Here is an 18,208-nt window from a genome sequence, read left to right as displayed (position 1 = left end):
CTGAGTGCTGGTGTTCCACACCTGGCTACATGATGGTTGTGTTTGTTTTTGTTTTTTTTGAGACAGTATTTCACAGTGTAGTCCTGGCCATCCTGTAACTTCCTCCTTAAAACCAGGATGGGCTTGAACTCAGAGATCCTCCTGCCTCTGGAATGCTGGGATTAGAGGCATAGGCCAAAACTATGTGGCCCATAGATTTTAAAAACACAGTTTTGGATCAGCCTTCACAATATATTCAGTTTGAATTGGGGTCACATATATTTTGTATATGAAAATAATGACTTTTACGAAAAGCTCCCTGGAAGCTGGAGAGATGGATGGCTCAGTGGTTAAGAGCACTGACTTCTCTTCTAGAGGTCCTGAGTTCAATTCCCAGCAACCACATGGTGACTCACAATCATCTGTAATGGGATCTGATGCTCTCTTCCGGCACACAGATGTCCATGCAGATAGACCACTCAGATATACATAAAATAAATCTTACAAGAAAAGATCCCTGGTGGGAGGTTGAAGCAAACAGATCTGAGTTGGAGCCCAGGCTGGTCTACAGAGCGAGTTCCAGGACAGGCTGGGCTACATAGAGAAACCCTGCCTCCAAAACAACTAGCGAAAAGAAATGCTGAACTTCTGTTTTCAGGGTAATGCTTTACAATTTTGAGACATTCTAGTAAATTCAGTAGGGAAAGGGGTCTTTAGGAGAAACTGCACTTTGTATCAGATTTGCATGATGTGGTGCCAGCTCCCCAGTGTCGGTTCCATAGGGAACTGTAGTTGAAAAAAATGCAACTGTAGCTGAGTGTTTGGAGGGCCTACCCTGGACACAGGGAGTCATGTGTGACACGTGGGCGCAGTGATTTCTAACAGGCCTCAGATGATTCTGATGCATGCAAAGTTTTAATTGATAAGTTATTTCTTCATTATTGAAATGAGCCAGTTCAAGGCAGATTATAGAGATACAGATTCATCAGCCCCAAGGACCAAGGCCAAGGAAGGGAGAAGAGAGAAGGGAGAGAGAAAGCAGAGAGAGAAGGGAGAACGAGTATCTGGATTCTATAGGGAAGAACCTCAGTAGGAAGGGCCAGCCGGCTGGCCAGCTCCTGGGCTGGACTGGTCACCATTAGGGGTGGGTATGCCTTGTAAGGACTTGGGGATGTTATGAGAAACCCAAAATTATTGTGAGGAGGCATTTTTAAGGACTTTTTAGTTTAATATTTACTCTGATTTTAAAAGATTTTGTGAGTATATTGTATAGTTTTATATGACTCAGTTTATTAAACTCTTTCCTTTGTAGTGTTGGGGATCTGACCTTTGGCTGTGTCTGTGCTAACCCTGTGCTCTCTCGAGCCCCAACCCCAACCCTTAAATGTTGAAGAAAAAAGACTGCCTTCTCCAGGATTTAAAAATAGAACTTTGTATTGTGCATTTTATGGTTTTTTTCTTTTTTTGTGCTGAGGATCATACCCAGGGCTTTGCTCTACCACTAAGTATTGTATCCTAGATTGAGCTGTATAGACTTGGACTCCAGCTGTTACATACTTGGTTAATTTGAAATTAAGTTGGTTACTGTTGGAGCTGGAGAGATGGTTCAGTAGTTAGAGCACAGAGTATTCTTCCACAGGTTCAATTCCCAGCACCCATATGGAGGCCACGACTGTCTGTAGCTCTTCTTCCAGGGGAGTCAATGCCTTTAACAGACACATTTGCATGGAGAATAATAGTGCACATAAAATAAAAATAAGCCATTTGGGGAAAAAAAAAGATTGCAATGTTGGGTTGGGATTACAATTCTCAGTAAATTATTTGCCTGTTGCAGGAGGCTATAGATTCACTCCCTAGCACCATACTAATAAAGGTGGCTAATGAAGAAAATAGGTTAATATTCAAAGAAATAAGGATATATTTAAAGAATTAAAATGACTTTTAAAGTTAATGATATTTTTTATTTCAAAATGGATTTATAATATTTTGATCCAGAGTAGACACACCATTTACCATTATTAGAAAGACAGGGTTGCTTTATTACTATTGCTGACTTTCTTTTTCCTTTTTTTTTAAATAGGCAGATCTTCAGATTGTCTTTGGTGATAGTGGGTGGTTTTGTTTTTTTTTTTCTTTTTTTTAAAGATTTATTTATTATTCTATCTAAGTATGCTGTAGCTGTCTTTGGACATACCAGAAGAGGGTGTCAGGTCTGTTTACAGATGGTTGTAAGCCACCATGTGGTTGCTGGGATTTGAACTTAGGACCAACTCTCAGGACCTTTAGAAAAGCAGTTAATGAGCTTAACCACTGAACCATCTCTCCAGCCTGGTAATTTTCTTTTTTCTTTCTTTCTTTTTTTTTTTTTTTTTTTTTTTTTTTGAGGTAGAGTTTCTCTTGTAACCCTGGTTGGCTCACCTGGAACTCAAGAGACCCATCTGCCTCTGCCTCCCAAGTGCTTGAATTAAAGGCCTGCACTACCACCCAACTTCTTTTTTTTTTTTTTTAAAGATTTATTTATTGTTATATGTAAGTACACTGTAGCTGTCTTCAGACACACCAGAAGAGGGCATCTGATTTCATTACGGATGGTTGTGAGCCACCATGTGGTTGCTGGGATTTGAACTCAGGACCTTCAGAAGAGCAGTTAGTGTTCTTACCCGCTGAGCCATCTCTCCAGCCCCCCAACTTCTTTTCTTAAATATTCTATCCTGCCTGCAGTTTCCGTGTCCTTCCTCTCCCCCTCCTCCTTTCCCCACCCACTCTTCCCAGGGTCATTCCAACCTCACACCACTTCAGAAAAGAGCAGGCCTTCAAGGGCCATCGGCCAAACACGGCATAGCAGTCTACAATAAGACCAGCCACATACAATCACACCAAGGCTGGAGGGGGCAACTCAGGAGGAGGAAAAAGGTCCCAGAAACAGCAAGAGTTCCAGATAGCCCCCGCTTCCACTGTTAGAAATCCCACAAAACACCAAGCTATTCAGCTATGACACATGCACAGGGCCTGACCTTTTTTCTTTTTCTTTTTTTTGAGGGGGATTTGTTTTTTTTTTTTTCCAGACAGGGTTTCTCTGTGTTGCCCTGGCTGTCCTGGAATTCACTCTGTAGACCAGGCTGGCCTCGAACTCAGAAATCTGCCTGCCTCTGCCTCCCAGAGTGCTGGGATTACAGGTGTGCGCCACCACCACCCAGCTGACCTTTTTTTTTTTTAAAACAATGTTTTTAAATAAATTATTAATAAAATTAGGTGTATGATGGTCTCCTGCTTCCAAAATTTGGGAGGGGGATCATTTATTTGAATAAGTAAGTTTGGATTTTTCAAAGATGCAAGTCTATTGTAATAATCAGGAGTTAGGAAAAATAGGGAAGGAATATAGAAATGTAGTAATATAGAAAAGTGTACTAATTCATAACTGATTTATATTTGAAATGTATTTATAGTTGTGGTTGGCCTGGAACTTGCTGTGTAAACTAGGCTGATCTTGAATTCTCAGAGTCACCTGGCTCTGGCTCGCAGGGATTAAAGTACACTGCCATTTCTGACCTTAGTTTAGGATTATTTTGTGTGTTCATTTAGAGTGGTAGGAGAGTAGGAAATGGTATTCTCTGAAAACAATTAAAAATTGAGTCAGTTCTCATGTATGTAGTCCAGCCTGATTTTGATCTTGACATATAGGCGATAATCTTTGAGTTTCTTGTTTCCAAAAGCCTGAGCGCAGCATTACAAGTGTGGGCTGCCATGCCTTTTTTTTTTTTCTGGGAAAAAAAATTACAGCAGCTTTATTGATCATATTTATTTTCATATAGCTCACTCACTTAAAAGTCTAGAATTCAGTAGTTTTTGCAATTCCAGAAAGTAGTGGAGACATTAGCATAGTAGATTTTAGATTGTTATCCGTTCAAAAGAAGCCTATTACATAATGACAGGTGCCTTCTGTCTGTTGACTTGTCTCTGCTGTGGCTGAGGCAGCCCTTGTCCTTCCTGAGTGCTTTATATACATGAAACCATTTAATGAGGGCTTTAGTCACTTAAATTTTTTATTTAATACAATATTTCAGGATAGAATATGATAATGCTTCCCTTACTTGTGCCTTATTTGTGTTGTATTTATCACTTGGTAGACATGTGTGTTTTCCCACTGTTGGCTATTGTGACTGTGTTGATGTGAGCACTTATGTACAATTATTTTTTTGATACTGCTGGATCTAACCCAGGCCTTTGCTTGCCTAGCCAAACTCTCTACTACTGAACTCCATAAGTCATGCCTTATGTATGCTTTGTATGGGCATGTCTTCTCCTGTATAGAAACAATTCCTGGTTCAAACGACAACTTAAGTGTCCAGTCATTAGACGACCAGACTACCTACAGAATATTTTTATATATTTCAGTTTTCTTTTTTGAGATGGGTTTCCATTTCATTTGTTAGGTAGATTTCAAGCTGCATAGCTGAGGATACCTTTAACCAGACTCTCCTGTGTACCTTTAGAGTGCTGGATTACAGACCTGCCACCATTCATAGATTCTGTGGTACTGGGATACTGTATTGTAGGCGAGCACACTGCTGACTGACCTGTATCCCAGCCATACACTGTCACTTTATTGTAACTGTGCTACTGGATTGCAGTGATGAGTCTGTGTTTTTCTAGTGATGCTGAGTGTCTCTCGTGTGTGAATTAAAAAGGATCTTGATGGGGAGGGATCAGCAGTTAAGAGCACTGGCTGCTTTTCCAGAGGACTTAGGTTTAATTCTCAGCACCCACATCAGCTTACAACCAAAGGATCTGGCCCCTATGCAGGCACAACATTAGTGCACATAAAAATAAATCTTAAAAAAATAAATTAGGCTTGAACCAAGGCTAATGGGACACAGCTTTAATCTAACACTCGGGAGACAGAGACAACCGTATCTGTGATTTCTAGGCCAGCCTGATACTTACCAGGCCAGCAAGTGCAACTTAATGAAACTCTGTCTCAAAAAACAAAAACAACCCTTTTTTTTGGTGGGGTGGGGAGTGTTGGAGATATCCATCAGTGGTTAAGAACACAGCTGCCCTTCAAGTTACTTCCCACGGCCCACAACTACATGCAGGTCCAGGAGGATCGGACAGCCTCTTCTGGTCTCTGGTCACTATACTCGGGTGCATCTCTCTTCCCCCATATACATAGAATTAATAAAACAAAAGTCTTAAAATCCTTTGTATAGTTGTTATAAATTACTTAGGTAGGTGGGCATAGTACTTTAAGTTCTTGTTACATTAGGATATATGAACTTGGAATCAGAACCAAACCAAAGCAAAACCACTTTTATCAGAGTCTTTTTTACCTCACCAAATCACTAGGATTTAAAACTTTTGTAATTTGTATGAGCTGGGTTTGGTGGGCCACAGGTTTAACCTCAGCACTCAGGGTAGAGACAGGCAGATCTCTGAATTTGTGGACAGCCTGGTCTACACAGACAATCCCTGTCTTAAAAAATAAAACACAAAAACCTCATTTCTTCTAGTAGCCTAATATATAATCTAATCGCTTTGCTGTGTACTTCTGTCTTCCCTCTCTGTTACAGTGCTTTTTTAGGACCAAAGGACATATTTCCTTACTCAGAAAATAAGGAAAAGTATGGCAAACCAAATAAACGAAAAGGTTTTAATGAAGGATTGTGGGAGATAGATAACAATCCGAAAGTGAAATTTTCAAGTCAACAGGTGAGTCCTTTTATAAAATTATTAGAGTTAGAGTAAAAATCTTGTCATTAGAAAGTACATAACTAATTGAAGAACCTTACAAGTTTTAGGTTGTGCTCTTTTAAGGATGTTCCTTGATGTTTGTGTCTAAATGGTTACTAATTGAATGTTTAAAGAGATCTCAAAACTAGAAATACTTGGTTGTTCAAATCTTCTTGATTGAGTAAAATTTATTTACACTATTACTGAATTTAAAGCCGTAACTAGTGTCATGCTAGATTCAGGGCCCTAACATTTTATTATCATGTGTTTGATATGGGTGGGGACATATGTCACTCTCCGTGTGGAGGTCAAGTACATCTTTGTGAAGTTAGTTCTCCACCTTTACATGGTTCTGGGGATAAAAATGAGGTCAGCAGACTGGGATCCTTGAGCTGAGCCATCTCAGTGGCCTAATTGTTTTGTAAACTTAAAGTGTATGCCCTTTAGTTTTGTTATTGTTGTTGTATTTTTTTAAGATTTATTGAACGGTATTAGAATAGACCTCATTGATAAATATATAACAGAATTTACATCCCCAATAGAAATTCCACCTATTCTAAACAGCCCAGAGCTTTTAATTTATATATGGTATTACATCTTCATAGTATGGTTTGTTTTTATCTGGTTTGTTACATTTTCTTTTCTTTTTTTCAAGGCAGGGTCTCTCTGTTGCCCTGGCTGCCCTAGAACTCCCTCTGTAGACCAGGCTGGCCTCGAACTCAGAATCCGGGATTAAGGGCGTGCATGCACTCCCATGCCTGGCTTAGTTTATTTATTTTCTTTTGGTACTGCTAATAGTTTTTGTTATTTATTTTGTTTATATGGGTGTGTGCACAATGTGTGCATGTGCCTCAGGGTCAGAGTACAGCTTTGTGGAGTTGGTGCTCTCTCTCTCTCTCTCTCTCTCTCTCTCTCTCTCTCTCTCTCTCCCTCTCTCCCTCCCTCCCTCTCTCCTTTTACCATGTTGGCTGTTGAGTGTGCCTAGCAAGTGCTTTTGCCTGTTAAACCATCTTATGGTGGTCCCAATACTACTTTAATAATTTTTTTTATTTTGTGAGTTATGTTTTTCTATATTGGGAGTTGTACTCTTGAATGTATGGAAAGCTCCAGAACTCTTAGTAGTTCTTAAAATGAACCACTATAGCAAGGCAGTGGTGGTGCATGCCTTTAATCCCAGCACTGGGGAGGCGGAGGCCTATGGGTCTGAGTTTGAGGCCAGCCTGCTCTATGGAGGAAGTTCCAGCACAGCCAATGCAACACAGGAAACCTGTCTGAGGTAGGGTGGGGGTGAAAAAAACCCAGAAAACAAACAGAATTCCGATGTAATTTCACATGTAGCATGCTATGCTATTTCTTGGCTTTGACAAATGTTTAAACAATTGACAGATTGTTCTGTGCAGTTTGGAATCTCTGATAAAGAGAGCCATCCTTAGATGATCTTCATGGTACTCAGCATAGTAAACTGTGATTGCTCCTGTACTTGTAACTGCCAGTCTTGACCTACACTGTGACCAAGTGCTAATTTGATGCATGATTCCCAGGCCGGTGACTGATTTATTCAAATTAGTTCAAAACAAATCTGGTCATTGTGATTTAAAACTTTTTGTAGTGTTAGTAATATTAAAGATTTATACATTTCCCTTCTTTACCAAAGAATAAAGTTTTAGGTTTTGGAAACATTTGAATTTTCTGATTTGGTGTGTTCAACATTTAAAGTGATAACACCCTCCAACCCCTGTCTTTCTTACTTGGCCGATACAAAGCTCAGGCTGACTTCAAACTCAGAATTCACCTGCCTCACTCTTCCTGAGAGTTATTATATCTTGCCAAAACTGACTATTTTAATTTACAGCTTTAAAATTCTTTGGCAAGGTGTTACTACATATCCCAGCTTGTTAGCCACGTACCTGGCTCTTTAGGTTAGGATTGCCTCAAACTTGTAGGCATCCTACTACATAAAAGGCTGGGGGTATAGCAGTGCCACTCCCTGCTTTAAAATGTTAAAAAGAAATTCTATGTATTAAATTCTATGTATTAAACGTACTTGAGGTACACCCATATATGTATAGACATAGAAGGTTTTGATTTTACATGTATAGAAAACTTCAAGTTAGATAAGCCATCTTAAAAATGAATAACTTATTTATTCTTCATAGGTATCAACCAAACAGTCAAATGCATCGTCGGATGTTGAAGTGGAAGAAAAAGAAACTAGTGTTTCAAAGGATGACACTGATCAGGAAGAAAAAGCCAGCAATGAAGTATGTTGTGTGTCTCTAAGGAGATGAAGGAAATGTATCTATAGATAGGAGTTTATTGAGTAGAATGCAGGGAGGACTAGGCCTGGGGCTGGGGGTATTTTGAGCACTGCCTGGGATTTTACAGTTACTACAAGAAAGGAAAAATAAAGGGAGTTGACTGGCACAGTAGGAGGGAATTGTCAAAATATTGAAAAGTGAATGAAAACATGAAAATTTAGATGCATGCATTTAAGGTTATTAATTTCTTATATGTATGCTTGTATACTGAGTGTATTCTTGATGCCTATTGAGGGCGTGGATAGATATCCTGGAAATGGAGTTAAAAATGGACATTAGCTATCATTTGGGTGCTGGGATCCAAACCTGGATCCTCTATGCTCATAGCCCCTGAGCTTTCTCTTAGCTCTTGGATGGATATTTTTATTTGAAGTTGTTTTTATAAACAAAATAGGTGTAAGGCAGGTTAGTGTTTATTAAAAACACTTTTAAAAAGTATTAGGGGCTGGAAGTGCTTCAAACATATTAAAGTAATAAAATTTAAACCTGGGTTTATTTCTACCTGTCGTATTATGAGTAGAGATACTTATCTATTGTAGGCTGCTTGGTCACTGAGCTACTGCTGTGAAGAGACACCATGGACAGGACAAGTCTTAATTTCAAAAAACAAAACAAAACAAAAACATTTAATAGTCGCTTGCTTACAGTTTCAAAGGCTTAGCCCATTATCATTATGGGGGAAACATGGTGCTGGAGAATTAGCAAGAGTTCTGTGTCCAGATGTGCAGGCAGGCAGAGAGACACAGGCCCTCCTGTGGGCTTTTGGAATCCCGAAGTCCACCCCTCAGGGATGCACTTCCAAGGAGGCCCCAGCTTCTAGTTCTTCTCAGGTAGTTGCACTCCTTGATGACTGAGCACTCACAGGTATGAGCCTGGGGGCCTTTACACAAACCTGAATATTGAATATATAAGTATTTGTTTTTCCTGAAGATGCTAGTTGTTGCTGTCAGTTGGTCAGAGTAAGGAGATCCCTCTAGCACTTTCGGTGAAGCTACTTTTATCAATTGTAGTTTAAGGAAATTTGTTTCTTGTATAATTTATTCAATTTCGTCTGTGGCTTTTTTCTTTTCTTTTTTGTTTTTGTCTGCTGTTTTGCATTTTAGGATGTGACTAAAGCAGTTGACATAACCACTCCAAAAGCTGCCAGGCGAGGAAGAAAGAGAAAGGTAATTTCTTAAATACACCGTAGGAATTTCAAAGAAATTTTATTTAAATTGAGGAAAAATAGAGATGAGGAAACCTTATTTGGACTGGACCTCTACCCTTTAATTCTCAAAGGGTAAGTTGGTTACTTAGTAAAATTCTTGGCGATAAAGGTGTGGCACCCTCCAGTTAAGCTGAATGATAAAAGGAGATAAAGTGGACCAGTATCTGCCTCATCCCCTCTATAAAGTGGATATAGAGAATTGTTGATGATTTAATGCACATGACATCTTTGCAGTAAATCCTGAATTCTCACTATCATAGGCTGTCATCCACTGTGACAAGAGGGGCAGTGACAGTTTAAGTTCTGTTCACACCTTTCTCTGACCTAGTTAGGACATCCTAATGCCAGTGATAGAAATGAAGCCAGTAAGTCTTAGGAAGTGAAAGTACGTTGCAATTGCTCTTTGCCCCCTGGTGTACTTGAGGGTAAACATTACCCGAGGGTGAACTCAGGAGTGCAGACATGAGGATGCACGCTGCAGCATTGATAGGCTTTAATGTCAGAGGGTAAAGGAAACCTACAATATTTTTCTGAAAAACTGTAGTGATGGGAAATCACTGATTTTAAATGTTCTGGGACTCACTTATTAAGGCAGTGTGATGATAGGAAATTGTTTTAGGACAAAGAACAGATCAGTGATGAAGTCAGAATTTTAGGAATGACTGAATTGTCATAGGTAGAGTTAGTTGCACAGGGAATAAAGCAAACAGGTGTCCTTTTTTTATTACAATAGCAACATACATGAATGCTTCATTTTCTTGAGCTTTGTGTGTTGTATTGGACTTTACAAACTGGAGTTTGTTTTTTTCTTTGCTAGGTTTGTTTTGAGACAGGGTTTCTTTATGTATACCAGGCTGTCCTGGAACTCACCAGGTTAGCCTTAAACCCACAGAAATCACCTGCCTCTACTCCCCAAGAGGTGGGATTAAAGGTATATGCTCAGCCCACAAAATGGTTTACAAACTGAAGGGTTGTGGCTACCCTGCTGAGCTAGTCTGCAAGAGTATGTATTCACTTTCTACTGCATTTTGTTAATTTTATCATTTATAGATTTTCTTCTATTAAGGTAGTCTAATGATCTGTGATAATTCTTGAGTCACCACAAACGGTTTATATAAGACAGCATCTTAATTGAAAAATGTTTTGAATGTTCTGACTGTTCCCCCCTTACAGGCCATTCTTGGAAAAATACTGGGATTAGTCAGTTTACAGAAGGCCTCTAGGTCTTCAGGTGGAAAAAGTCAGAGAGGCCTCTTTACCCTAAAAGGTATAAATGATTAACCTTAAAGGAGGCTATGTTAAGCTGAGGTAGGCTGAAAACTGACCTTCTTGGGCCAGTAAGCCAAGATGTGCATGTGAGTACAAAGGAAAAGTTCTTGTGCAAAATTCAGAATGCTGCTCAAGTGAATTCTGGAATGATACGGAAGTATAATAATAGATCACTGCTGCTGAGGACAATGTGTTAGTGGTCAGGATAGAATATGAAAGCCAGTCAAAATGCCTCTGTAAGCCAAATCCCAATCCAGGGCAAGACCCTGTCTGTCTTCAGTTCTCTGAAAGCTGAGGTGCAGGGGTGCTGCTGGGTGTAGCAGGAAGCTGCAAGTGTGGCTGATGGAGACGCCCCAGGGAGTTACTCAGATTGAAGAAAAATGAAGGATGTGATCACACTCAATGACATTTCATTGCAGACAGCTTTACTTTGGACAAAGTTGCAGCTAGGAAATCAATTTCTGTATATCAAGCCTAGGGTCTGGACTACTACTGACTTGACTATGAACCCACTTTGGAAATCTAGGACATTAAGCATTAAATGACCTGCCTCTAAATTATAAACGAGACAAAAAGCCTGACGGCAGCTGGTCTCGACATGGAGTGTAGAGAGTTTCGAACCCTCTGTGGAGCCCTACTGCTCAGGAAAAGACTCCTTTCTACAGATAACCCATCGACTATCCACCTGGTTGCCCAGGGGCTGTGATGTGATGGAAATGTACAAAAATACAATAACAGTAGTCATGCCTGTGAATAAAACCATCAAAACTTGTGGATTAGCAGTGACAGTGATTTCTTGACCGCCTCCTCCTGGTGAAGGTACTATAAATGTTGAAATACCATAAAAGGATTTCAGATATTATGTAAGTGGCTGATCAAGCATCATTGGATTTTGAGACATTGGCCCCAATTTGAAAGAAGTCTGTATAAAATAAAAAAAATAAAACAAACAAACAAACCAAAAACTAATCATTGCATTCTACCAGTTGATGGGATAGATTTCATTTTGTTTCCTTTTAAGAAGTTGCCACAGGTACCCCCTACGGTTAGTAACTACCATGCTGATAAGTTGTAGCCATCAACACCAAGGTAAGGCAACTATTATGGCTTACTGAAGGCATAGATAATTTGCTAGCATCTTGATGTATGTGGTTTTTTGTGTTGATCAAATCTGGAACTTTCAACATGCTATAGGCACAAGCTCTACCACTGAGTGAAAGCAAGCTGTTTGCTAGCATTTTAAAACAGTGGGTGTTTTTGTTCTATGGTATCGGGGCACTTGCCCATGCTAGGCAAGGGCCACTGGTGAATCACACACCCATCCTAAGTAAATGCCCCTAAATTGAGGTATGTGTATTGTTCTTTTAAGACAATGCGTTCACATCTAATAGACAACAGCATAATATACATGTTACTTCCATAAATAGGAAGCCAAAAGGCTTATTTGCTTAATTGTAACAGTTAAGATGAGGGGCTATAAAAATGACCTAGTAACTGAGTAGGTCATGAGAACTCTTAAGAATTAGCATTAAGGCCAGGCGGTGGTGGTGCATGCCTGTAATCCCAGCACTCTAGGAGGCAGAGGCAGGTGGATTTCTGAGTTCGAGGTCAGCCTGGTCTACAGACTGAGTTCCAGGATAGACAGGGCTATACAGAGAAACCCTGTCTCAGAAAAAAAAGAAAAACCAAAATCCAAAAACAAAACAAACAAAAAATAGAATTAGCATTAAATTCCTTACATCAAGTTACTTATTTTTGTTAGTGTGAGATGGAATTTATAACACTTCAGGAAGTTAGTTGATAACTGATTGATGCTAAAAAGAATTGAGCAGAATGTGGCAAGACTCCAAGGTGTTTACTTTAGTGACTTGGGGGATCTAGAGCATGCTGGTTCATGGTCAGAGGAAAAAGTTAAATACTCTTGGGAATTGTAGTGAAGATACCTATGATTACAGGATCAAAGAGGAGAGACAAGCACTGCTATAAAGGTAAGATATTAGAGGAGATCAAGAGACTGGGATAGATGCAGAAGCCAGAATTGAGACAGGTTATAATAGAAATGAAGGAACCATGCCTCTGAAATGTTGACTTGGAAAAACCAGAAGTTATCTAGCTAAGAAAGAAAGGGAAAATTAACAAAGAAATTAACAGTGGTGTGCCAGTACTAAGAGTTCAGAGAGATATTTGGTAATTAGTATATTCAGGAGATTTTTAGTTTAGGTATTAAGGAAAGAAATGAAATGAAGTAGATTGGAGAATAATGTTTCCTGGTTAGTTGCAGGTATATTTTAAATCTCAAGGAATGGGGAAGTAGTAAAGCAGGCTTTACATTACAGGGAAACATTTAATATGAAATAGCATTAAAATCTTGCCTTTGTTTCCCTGCAAAACTAGGAAAAATGATAGTTATATAAGTTAATTCATAAGAGAAATGCCCACTTCAAAGGGGTTCATTTAAGAAGGAAGAGAATATGTGTGACTCACAAAGGGACTTGGGAATCAAGGGAATTCTTTCTGGCTTTATTTCCCTTTCCCAGTGTGACTTGGGCTCAGTCAATAAGTGGATACAAGTATGTTAGCTACTTGGGATTTGCAGTAGGTCAGAGGACTTACCATAGATATGAGAGTCCAACTTCAAAGACAGAAATGATTTCAAAGAATGATTTCCTATTTGTATCCTACCCTTCCTGTCTTCCTAGTGCTCCCTAGCTTAGTTGTTGTTGGGGATCCGTGAAACAGGTGGAGCAAGGCAAGGGTGAGGGCTCAGAAAAGGATATGGAATGGCCGAACAGTTTCAGTCAAATGGGTTATAATAGCAGTCTAGCTAGAATATGAACATTAAAGAGATTCATGCATGTATTTCAAATAACTACTTTTACTTCTGGATAAAAAGTATTTTCATGCTTTTACTTACATGATTTTGCAGTAATAGTCATAAACATAATCCATGGTAGGGCCAATCTCTGTTTAATATTAGAGTTTTTTTTAAATTTTATTTATTATGAATATTTCACTGTTTATTGGCATCTTCTCAAATGATCCATTGTACCTGTAATTCTTGCTTTCGACTTATTTCAAATGCAGAAAGGGTAAGTGAATATAAGTTCTTTTTGCCCTTGAGCCAATCTGTTTAAACGTAACTTTAAAGAATTCTTACCTATTTATTAAGTCATCAGGAAGAGTTAACCTTTGGCATCTCTGGAGCTTTATGGAAATATAGCTGTCTTGCTCTTTAATATGGGGTTGCAGGTTCAGATCTGGAATTAGGGCAGCATGATCTCATATATTATTAGCCTGAGATCTCATGAGAAAGTTTGTTTTGTTCCTGAGAGCAAAGAGTAACCTTGGATCCGTTTTAATAATTTGAGTATTCATTGTACATAAATTCTTAGAGGCATTCTTTATCATCTTGGGCATCATCAGTTAAAGGTAGATTGACTTGGGCCTGGTGGCATACCTATAGTCACAGTACTTGGCAGGAATCACGGAGGCAGGACAAGATAGTTTTAAGGCCAGTCTGGGCTGTCTACATGGGGAAATAAAAGTAAACAAAAGTGGTGGTGTTTCTTGTAAATATATTGACAGTTTTCTTATTAACTGAATGGGTTGTGTGTTTCTGTGAACACTCTTGCTCTGGTTGGTGCAGCATTAACACTGCAGTCCAGTGGCTGTTTAATGTCCTCATGTGCTCCAGGTGACCTTCTTCCTCAATTCTGTTCATCCCTTTGCAGTTATAACCATTACCACCTGTTTCCTCATGTTTCCATGTTATACCTAATTGATGGTTCTTAAACTTATATTTTCCTGAATGTCTTTAAGTCGGTCATAGCTGATTCTCATTTGAGGCCACTAACTTTTCAGCCTTGTAGTTGTCTATTAGAAAATAAAAGTAATAAAAAGCAAAGTTATTAAGTTAGAAGTAGCAATGTGAATCGTTATAATCACATTATACTTTGGTTTTCATATTGTATCAAAAATGTTGGTCTTATTCTTTCAACTGATTGTTTTAGGTTGGGAAGGTTTTAAAAAGGTGATTGAAAACACTGAGATGATAGAATGTTGGTTGTTCAAAAGTAGTAAGAATCATAAGAAATTATGCTTTTATGCTTAAAATTTTGCTACATTAATTATATTTTGTGATTCAGGCTGAAAAACAAGTAGACACTGAAGAGGCGGGAATGGTGTCTGCAGCAACTGCTTCTAATGTGAAAGCAAGTCCTAAGAGAGGACGACCTGCAGGTGGGCCATTAATGCTTAATTAAATACTAGCTTGGCTTGTGGTGGATGGCCAGTCCATTAAACACTGCTGGCTCAAATAAGTGCTCTAGAATAATACTCCCAGAAGGTGACCAAAGACAGTCACAGTATCACTTTAACATGGACATAGACGAGGCTGGAGAAATGAGTCATCAGGCAGATTAATTGTATGACTGTCTGTGGTGTCAGTAGGACATGGAGGTTTAAAGAATTACCACTATGCTACATGTTTAAGAAAATGTCATGTAGATATCAGGCAACAAGAACAATTTCAAAGGAGAATTGTTTTCTGCTTGTGACAACTATTGAGTTTAAGATAATTTCGGCTTCTTTTGTCTCCAAACTAAATTAAAATCTCTCCAAATACTGAAAAGTGAATCTAGTGAGCTGAAAAATACCGTGAATTGTGGGCTTATATTACTTTTTTCACTTTCCGATTGTTGCATTATCTTGAGTTGCTCTTCCTAATACCAAATACAACACTGGAAATCAACTAGATAGAGGATTTTTTTTCCTATATAACAATAGTATCCTTACTAAAAATCATTAAGGGGAATAGTCAGATTGGAAAGAAAGAAATTTAAATGTATGTACATGTTTTCTAGTATTATAATGCATCAAACTGGTGATGATAAATATCTTTGTGGATTCTGATAAAGTTCCAAAGATGTGTACATATTACACATAACATAGCACACATAACACATTGGCAACAGATGCGTGAATTCTGAATGAGTGATAATGTACATACTCTTTTCCTCATACATTCCATCCTGACTGCAGGCTGTGGTGGCGCACGCCTGTAATCCCAGCACTTGGGAGGCGGATTTCTGAGTTCGAGGCCAGCCTGGTCTACAGAGTGAGGTCCAGGACAGCCAGGGCTTCACAGAGAAACCCTGTCTCGAAAAGAAGAAAAAACAAAAACCAAAATCTCTGTCAAACATAAGGGCAAATGGAAATTTATTGTTAATCACTAAATTGTTATTTTCTTTATCCCTGGGGTCACTAGTTTTTAGGATATATATAATTTAATATTTGTATTCTATGTAAGTTTTGTGTTTATGACAAAATTGTTTTTTTTTTCATATGAAAATTAGCTACTGAAGTCAAGATTCCAAAACCAAGAGGCAGACCTAAAGTGGTAAAACAGCCCTGTCCTTCAGAAAGTGACATGTGAGTTTGTTTTGAATACAAAATTATTGAGACCTTTGTAAACAATAGAAAATACTTTACTGCTTTGTGTTTGTATTTTTTTCTTTTTGGTGCATGACAACAAACTTAGCTCATGTAGACTAACAGGGAACTTGGGCAAGATAAGCTGCTGAAAAGATTTCTTTACAGATTATATTTGAGTACTGTCCAGAGACATACCATTCCATATAATAGGTTCTTTAAAATAGTATAAAAATTTAAGTATTTTAGAATGATATTTAGTTACCACAGGAAAAAGTATTATTTTTCTCTTTATAAATCATTTTTATTTATTTTGTGTATGTGTACAATTACCACAAGATGTGTGGTCATTTTACCATATGGTTCCAGGAAATCAAAAAAAAAATCACATAATTAGACCTTAATAGCAAGCATCCTGTACCTACTAAGCCATCTCCTAGGTTGGTGCTTTCTTTTTTTTATCTAGTTATCTTTTCCACTTAGAAAATCTGTTCACCTTGAATTTCTTTGAGAAGGGATATAGTTAGGAAAAGTTAGAGACTGATGTGAGGACTGTGTTTTAAAGGTTTTGTAGGATGACTGAGGAATGGATTTACTGTGGTATGTACAGCTCAAGTGCTCTTAGAGTCAGACAAAGGTATCAGATCTGAAACTCACAATGGTGAGCCACCAGGTTAGGCTTGGGAAGCAAACTACATTTTTTTTGAAAAAGAGAAAGCACTTTCTACCTCTGAGCCATTTTTCTGCACCTGAATTGATTATTTTCAGAATTGGTACTTTTCAACCAAAATAGAACTTTTTAATAGTTTTCTTTCCAAACTAGTTGTTACTGTACTCTCAAAGGGGGAACCACCACCACAAAAATAAGAGTTTTTGTTTTTGTTTTGTTTTTTTTTTTTGCAAGAGTGTTGTTATTCGTGTGATCCTTGGCATTTGCTTCCAGCATGGGCAACATAGTAAAACTTTTGCCTCTTTAAAAACAGAATGTGGATACAGTAACAGTTAGTATACTTAAAAACTGCGGAGAAAATAGATTTGATTGTACCATTCATGTCATTGTTCCCTGTGGGACAACCTTTATGTCTTGTATGATGATCTGTAAAAGTAACTGGTCATTCATTTAACATTATATTCAATCCCTATAAATTATTCAAATATTTTTATAAACATCTATAGTGTAATTCTATTAAATGGGATCTTGTTTATACTCAGTGTCGGAATACATGCTAAGTAGGGGCAAGAAACATCCAAAAATTGTTCATAATGAAAATTCCATTTTATAATAGTTTGGCAAACTGCCTTTTTTTTTTTTTTTTTTTTTTTTTAAAAACAAAAATCTTGCCTTGAGTTTTTTTTTTCCCCCCTGAAACCCGTTTGGTAAGGGAGGGTGGAAGTCCGGGTGGAAGCATGGCTGGGAAGCTCGAGTTCTCACAGTGCAGTGGAGTTTGGCTCCCAGCAGCACACCCAGCAGCTCACCTTTTCACATACACGTGAATAAATACAAGTAATTCTTTCAAAAAAGAAAAGGTATAAATCAATCTTCCATTGTTGCACTCTTAATGTAGGGTTATTGATGAAGACAAAAGTAAAAAAAAGGGGCCAGAGGAAAAACAACCTAAAAAGCAGCTTAAAAAGGAAGAAGAAGGCCAAAAGGAAGAAGAGAAGCCACGGAAAGAGCCCGATAAGAAAGAGGGGAAGAAAGAAGCTGAATCTAAACGGAAGAATTTAGCTAAACCAGGGGTTACATCAACCTCTGATTCAGAAGACGAAGATGACCAAGAAGGTGAAAAGGTAGCCAATTCACATTCAGAGTTTCTTGCCTTTCTGTCTCCTCTTGTGCTTCTGTGTGAGGTTTTCATGCAGCGTAAGATGCGGGCAATCTCTCTCCATTGTTCTTAATTCATTGAGAAGTGTCTCTAAAGCAAACTCTGGAGAACTCCTCATGTGGCTAATCTTGGTAACTTTGATCTGGAGGTCACGTGCATCTGCCTGCTATGGCTGTAATTATAGGTGGGCCACCACAATTATGTGGAGTTTTTGAGTTTGGGGAATACAGACATTGGTACTCTTAACTACTGAACAATGTCCTCAGCCCCCTCTTCCTCATGCTAATTATTTTCTTTTTCATGTGAATGCTTTGCCTGCAAAATGTATTTATGTGTAGACAGATCTCCCGTGTGGATGTTGGGAATTGAGTCTAAGTGGTGTCATCTCTTTGGCCCCACCACGTTTACGTTTTTGAGACCGGGTCTCAGTGAATCTGAAGCTAGACTGG

The 18,208-nt window shown here is 38.5% G+C and overlaps 2 protein-coding genes across 6 annotated transcripts in view; one reads left to right on the top strand and one right to left on the bottom strand.

The window, feature by feature from the left end:
* Psip1 (PC4 and SRSF1 interacting protein 1) overlaps positions 1-18,208 on the top strand; it is a 35,398-nt gene that overhangs the window by 6,481 nt on the left and 10,709 nt on the right. For all 4 annotated transcript variants that reach the window (XM_052176691.1, XM_052176692.1, XM_052176693.1 and 1 more), the window contains exons 4-9: positions 5,550-5,688; positions 7,866-7,970; positions 9,131-9,193; positions 14,649-14,742; positions 15,858-15,933; positions 17,499-17,724. In XM_052176691.1, coding sequence (XP_052032651.1) covers positions 5,550-5,688; positions 7,866-7,970; positions 9,131-9,193; positions 14,649-14,742; positions 15,858-15,933; positions 17,499-17,724 — 703 coding nt within the window. The remainder of the gene's footprint in view (positions 1-5,549; positions 5,689-7,865; positions 7,971-9,130; positions 9,194-14,648; positions 14,743-15,857; positions 15,934-17,498; positions 17,725-18,208) is intronic.
* Positions 8,621-18,208, bottom strand: part of Snapc3 (small nuclear RNA activating complex polypeptide 3) — a 45,108-nt gene continuing 35,520 nt past the window's right edge. For both annotated transcript variants that reach the window (XM_052176695.1, XM_052176696.1), the window contains exon 11: positions 8,621-8,919. The gene's annotated coding sequence lies outside the window, so the exon portion shown is untranslated. The remainder of the gene's footprint in view (positions 8,920-18,208) is intronic.

This window comes from Apodemus sylvaticus, chromosome 3 (genome assembly GCF_947179515.1).
Source record: "Apodemus sylvaticus chromosome 3, mApoSyl1.1, whole genome shotgun sequence".
Taxonomy (NCBI): domain Eukaryota; kingdom Metazoa; phylum Chordata; class Mammalia; order Rodentia; family Muridae; genus Apodemus; species Apodemus sylvaticus.
Note: the sequence above shows the minus strand (reverse complement) of the source record. Positions and strands in the feature narration are given on the sequence as shown.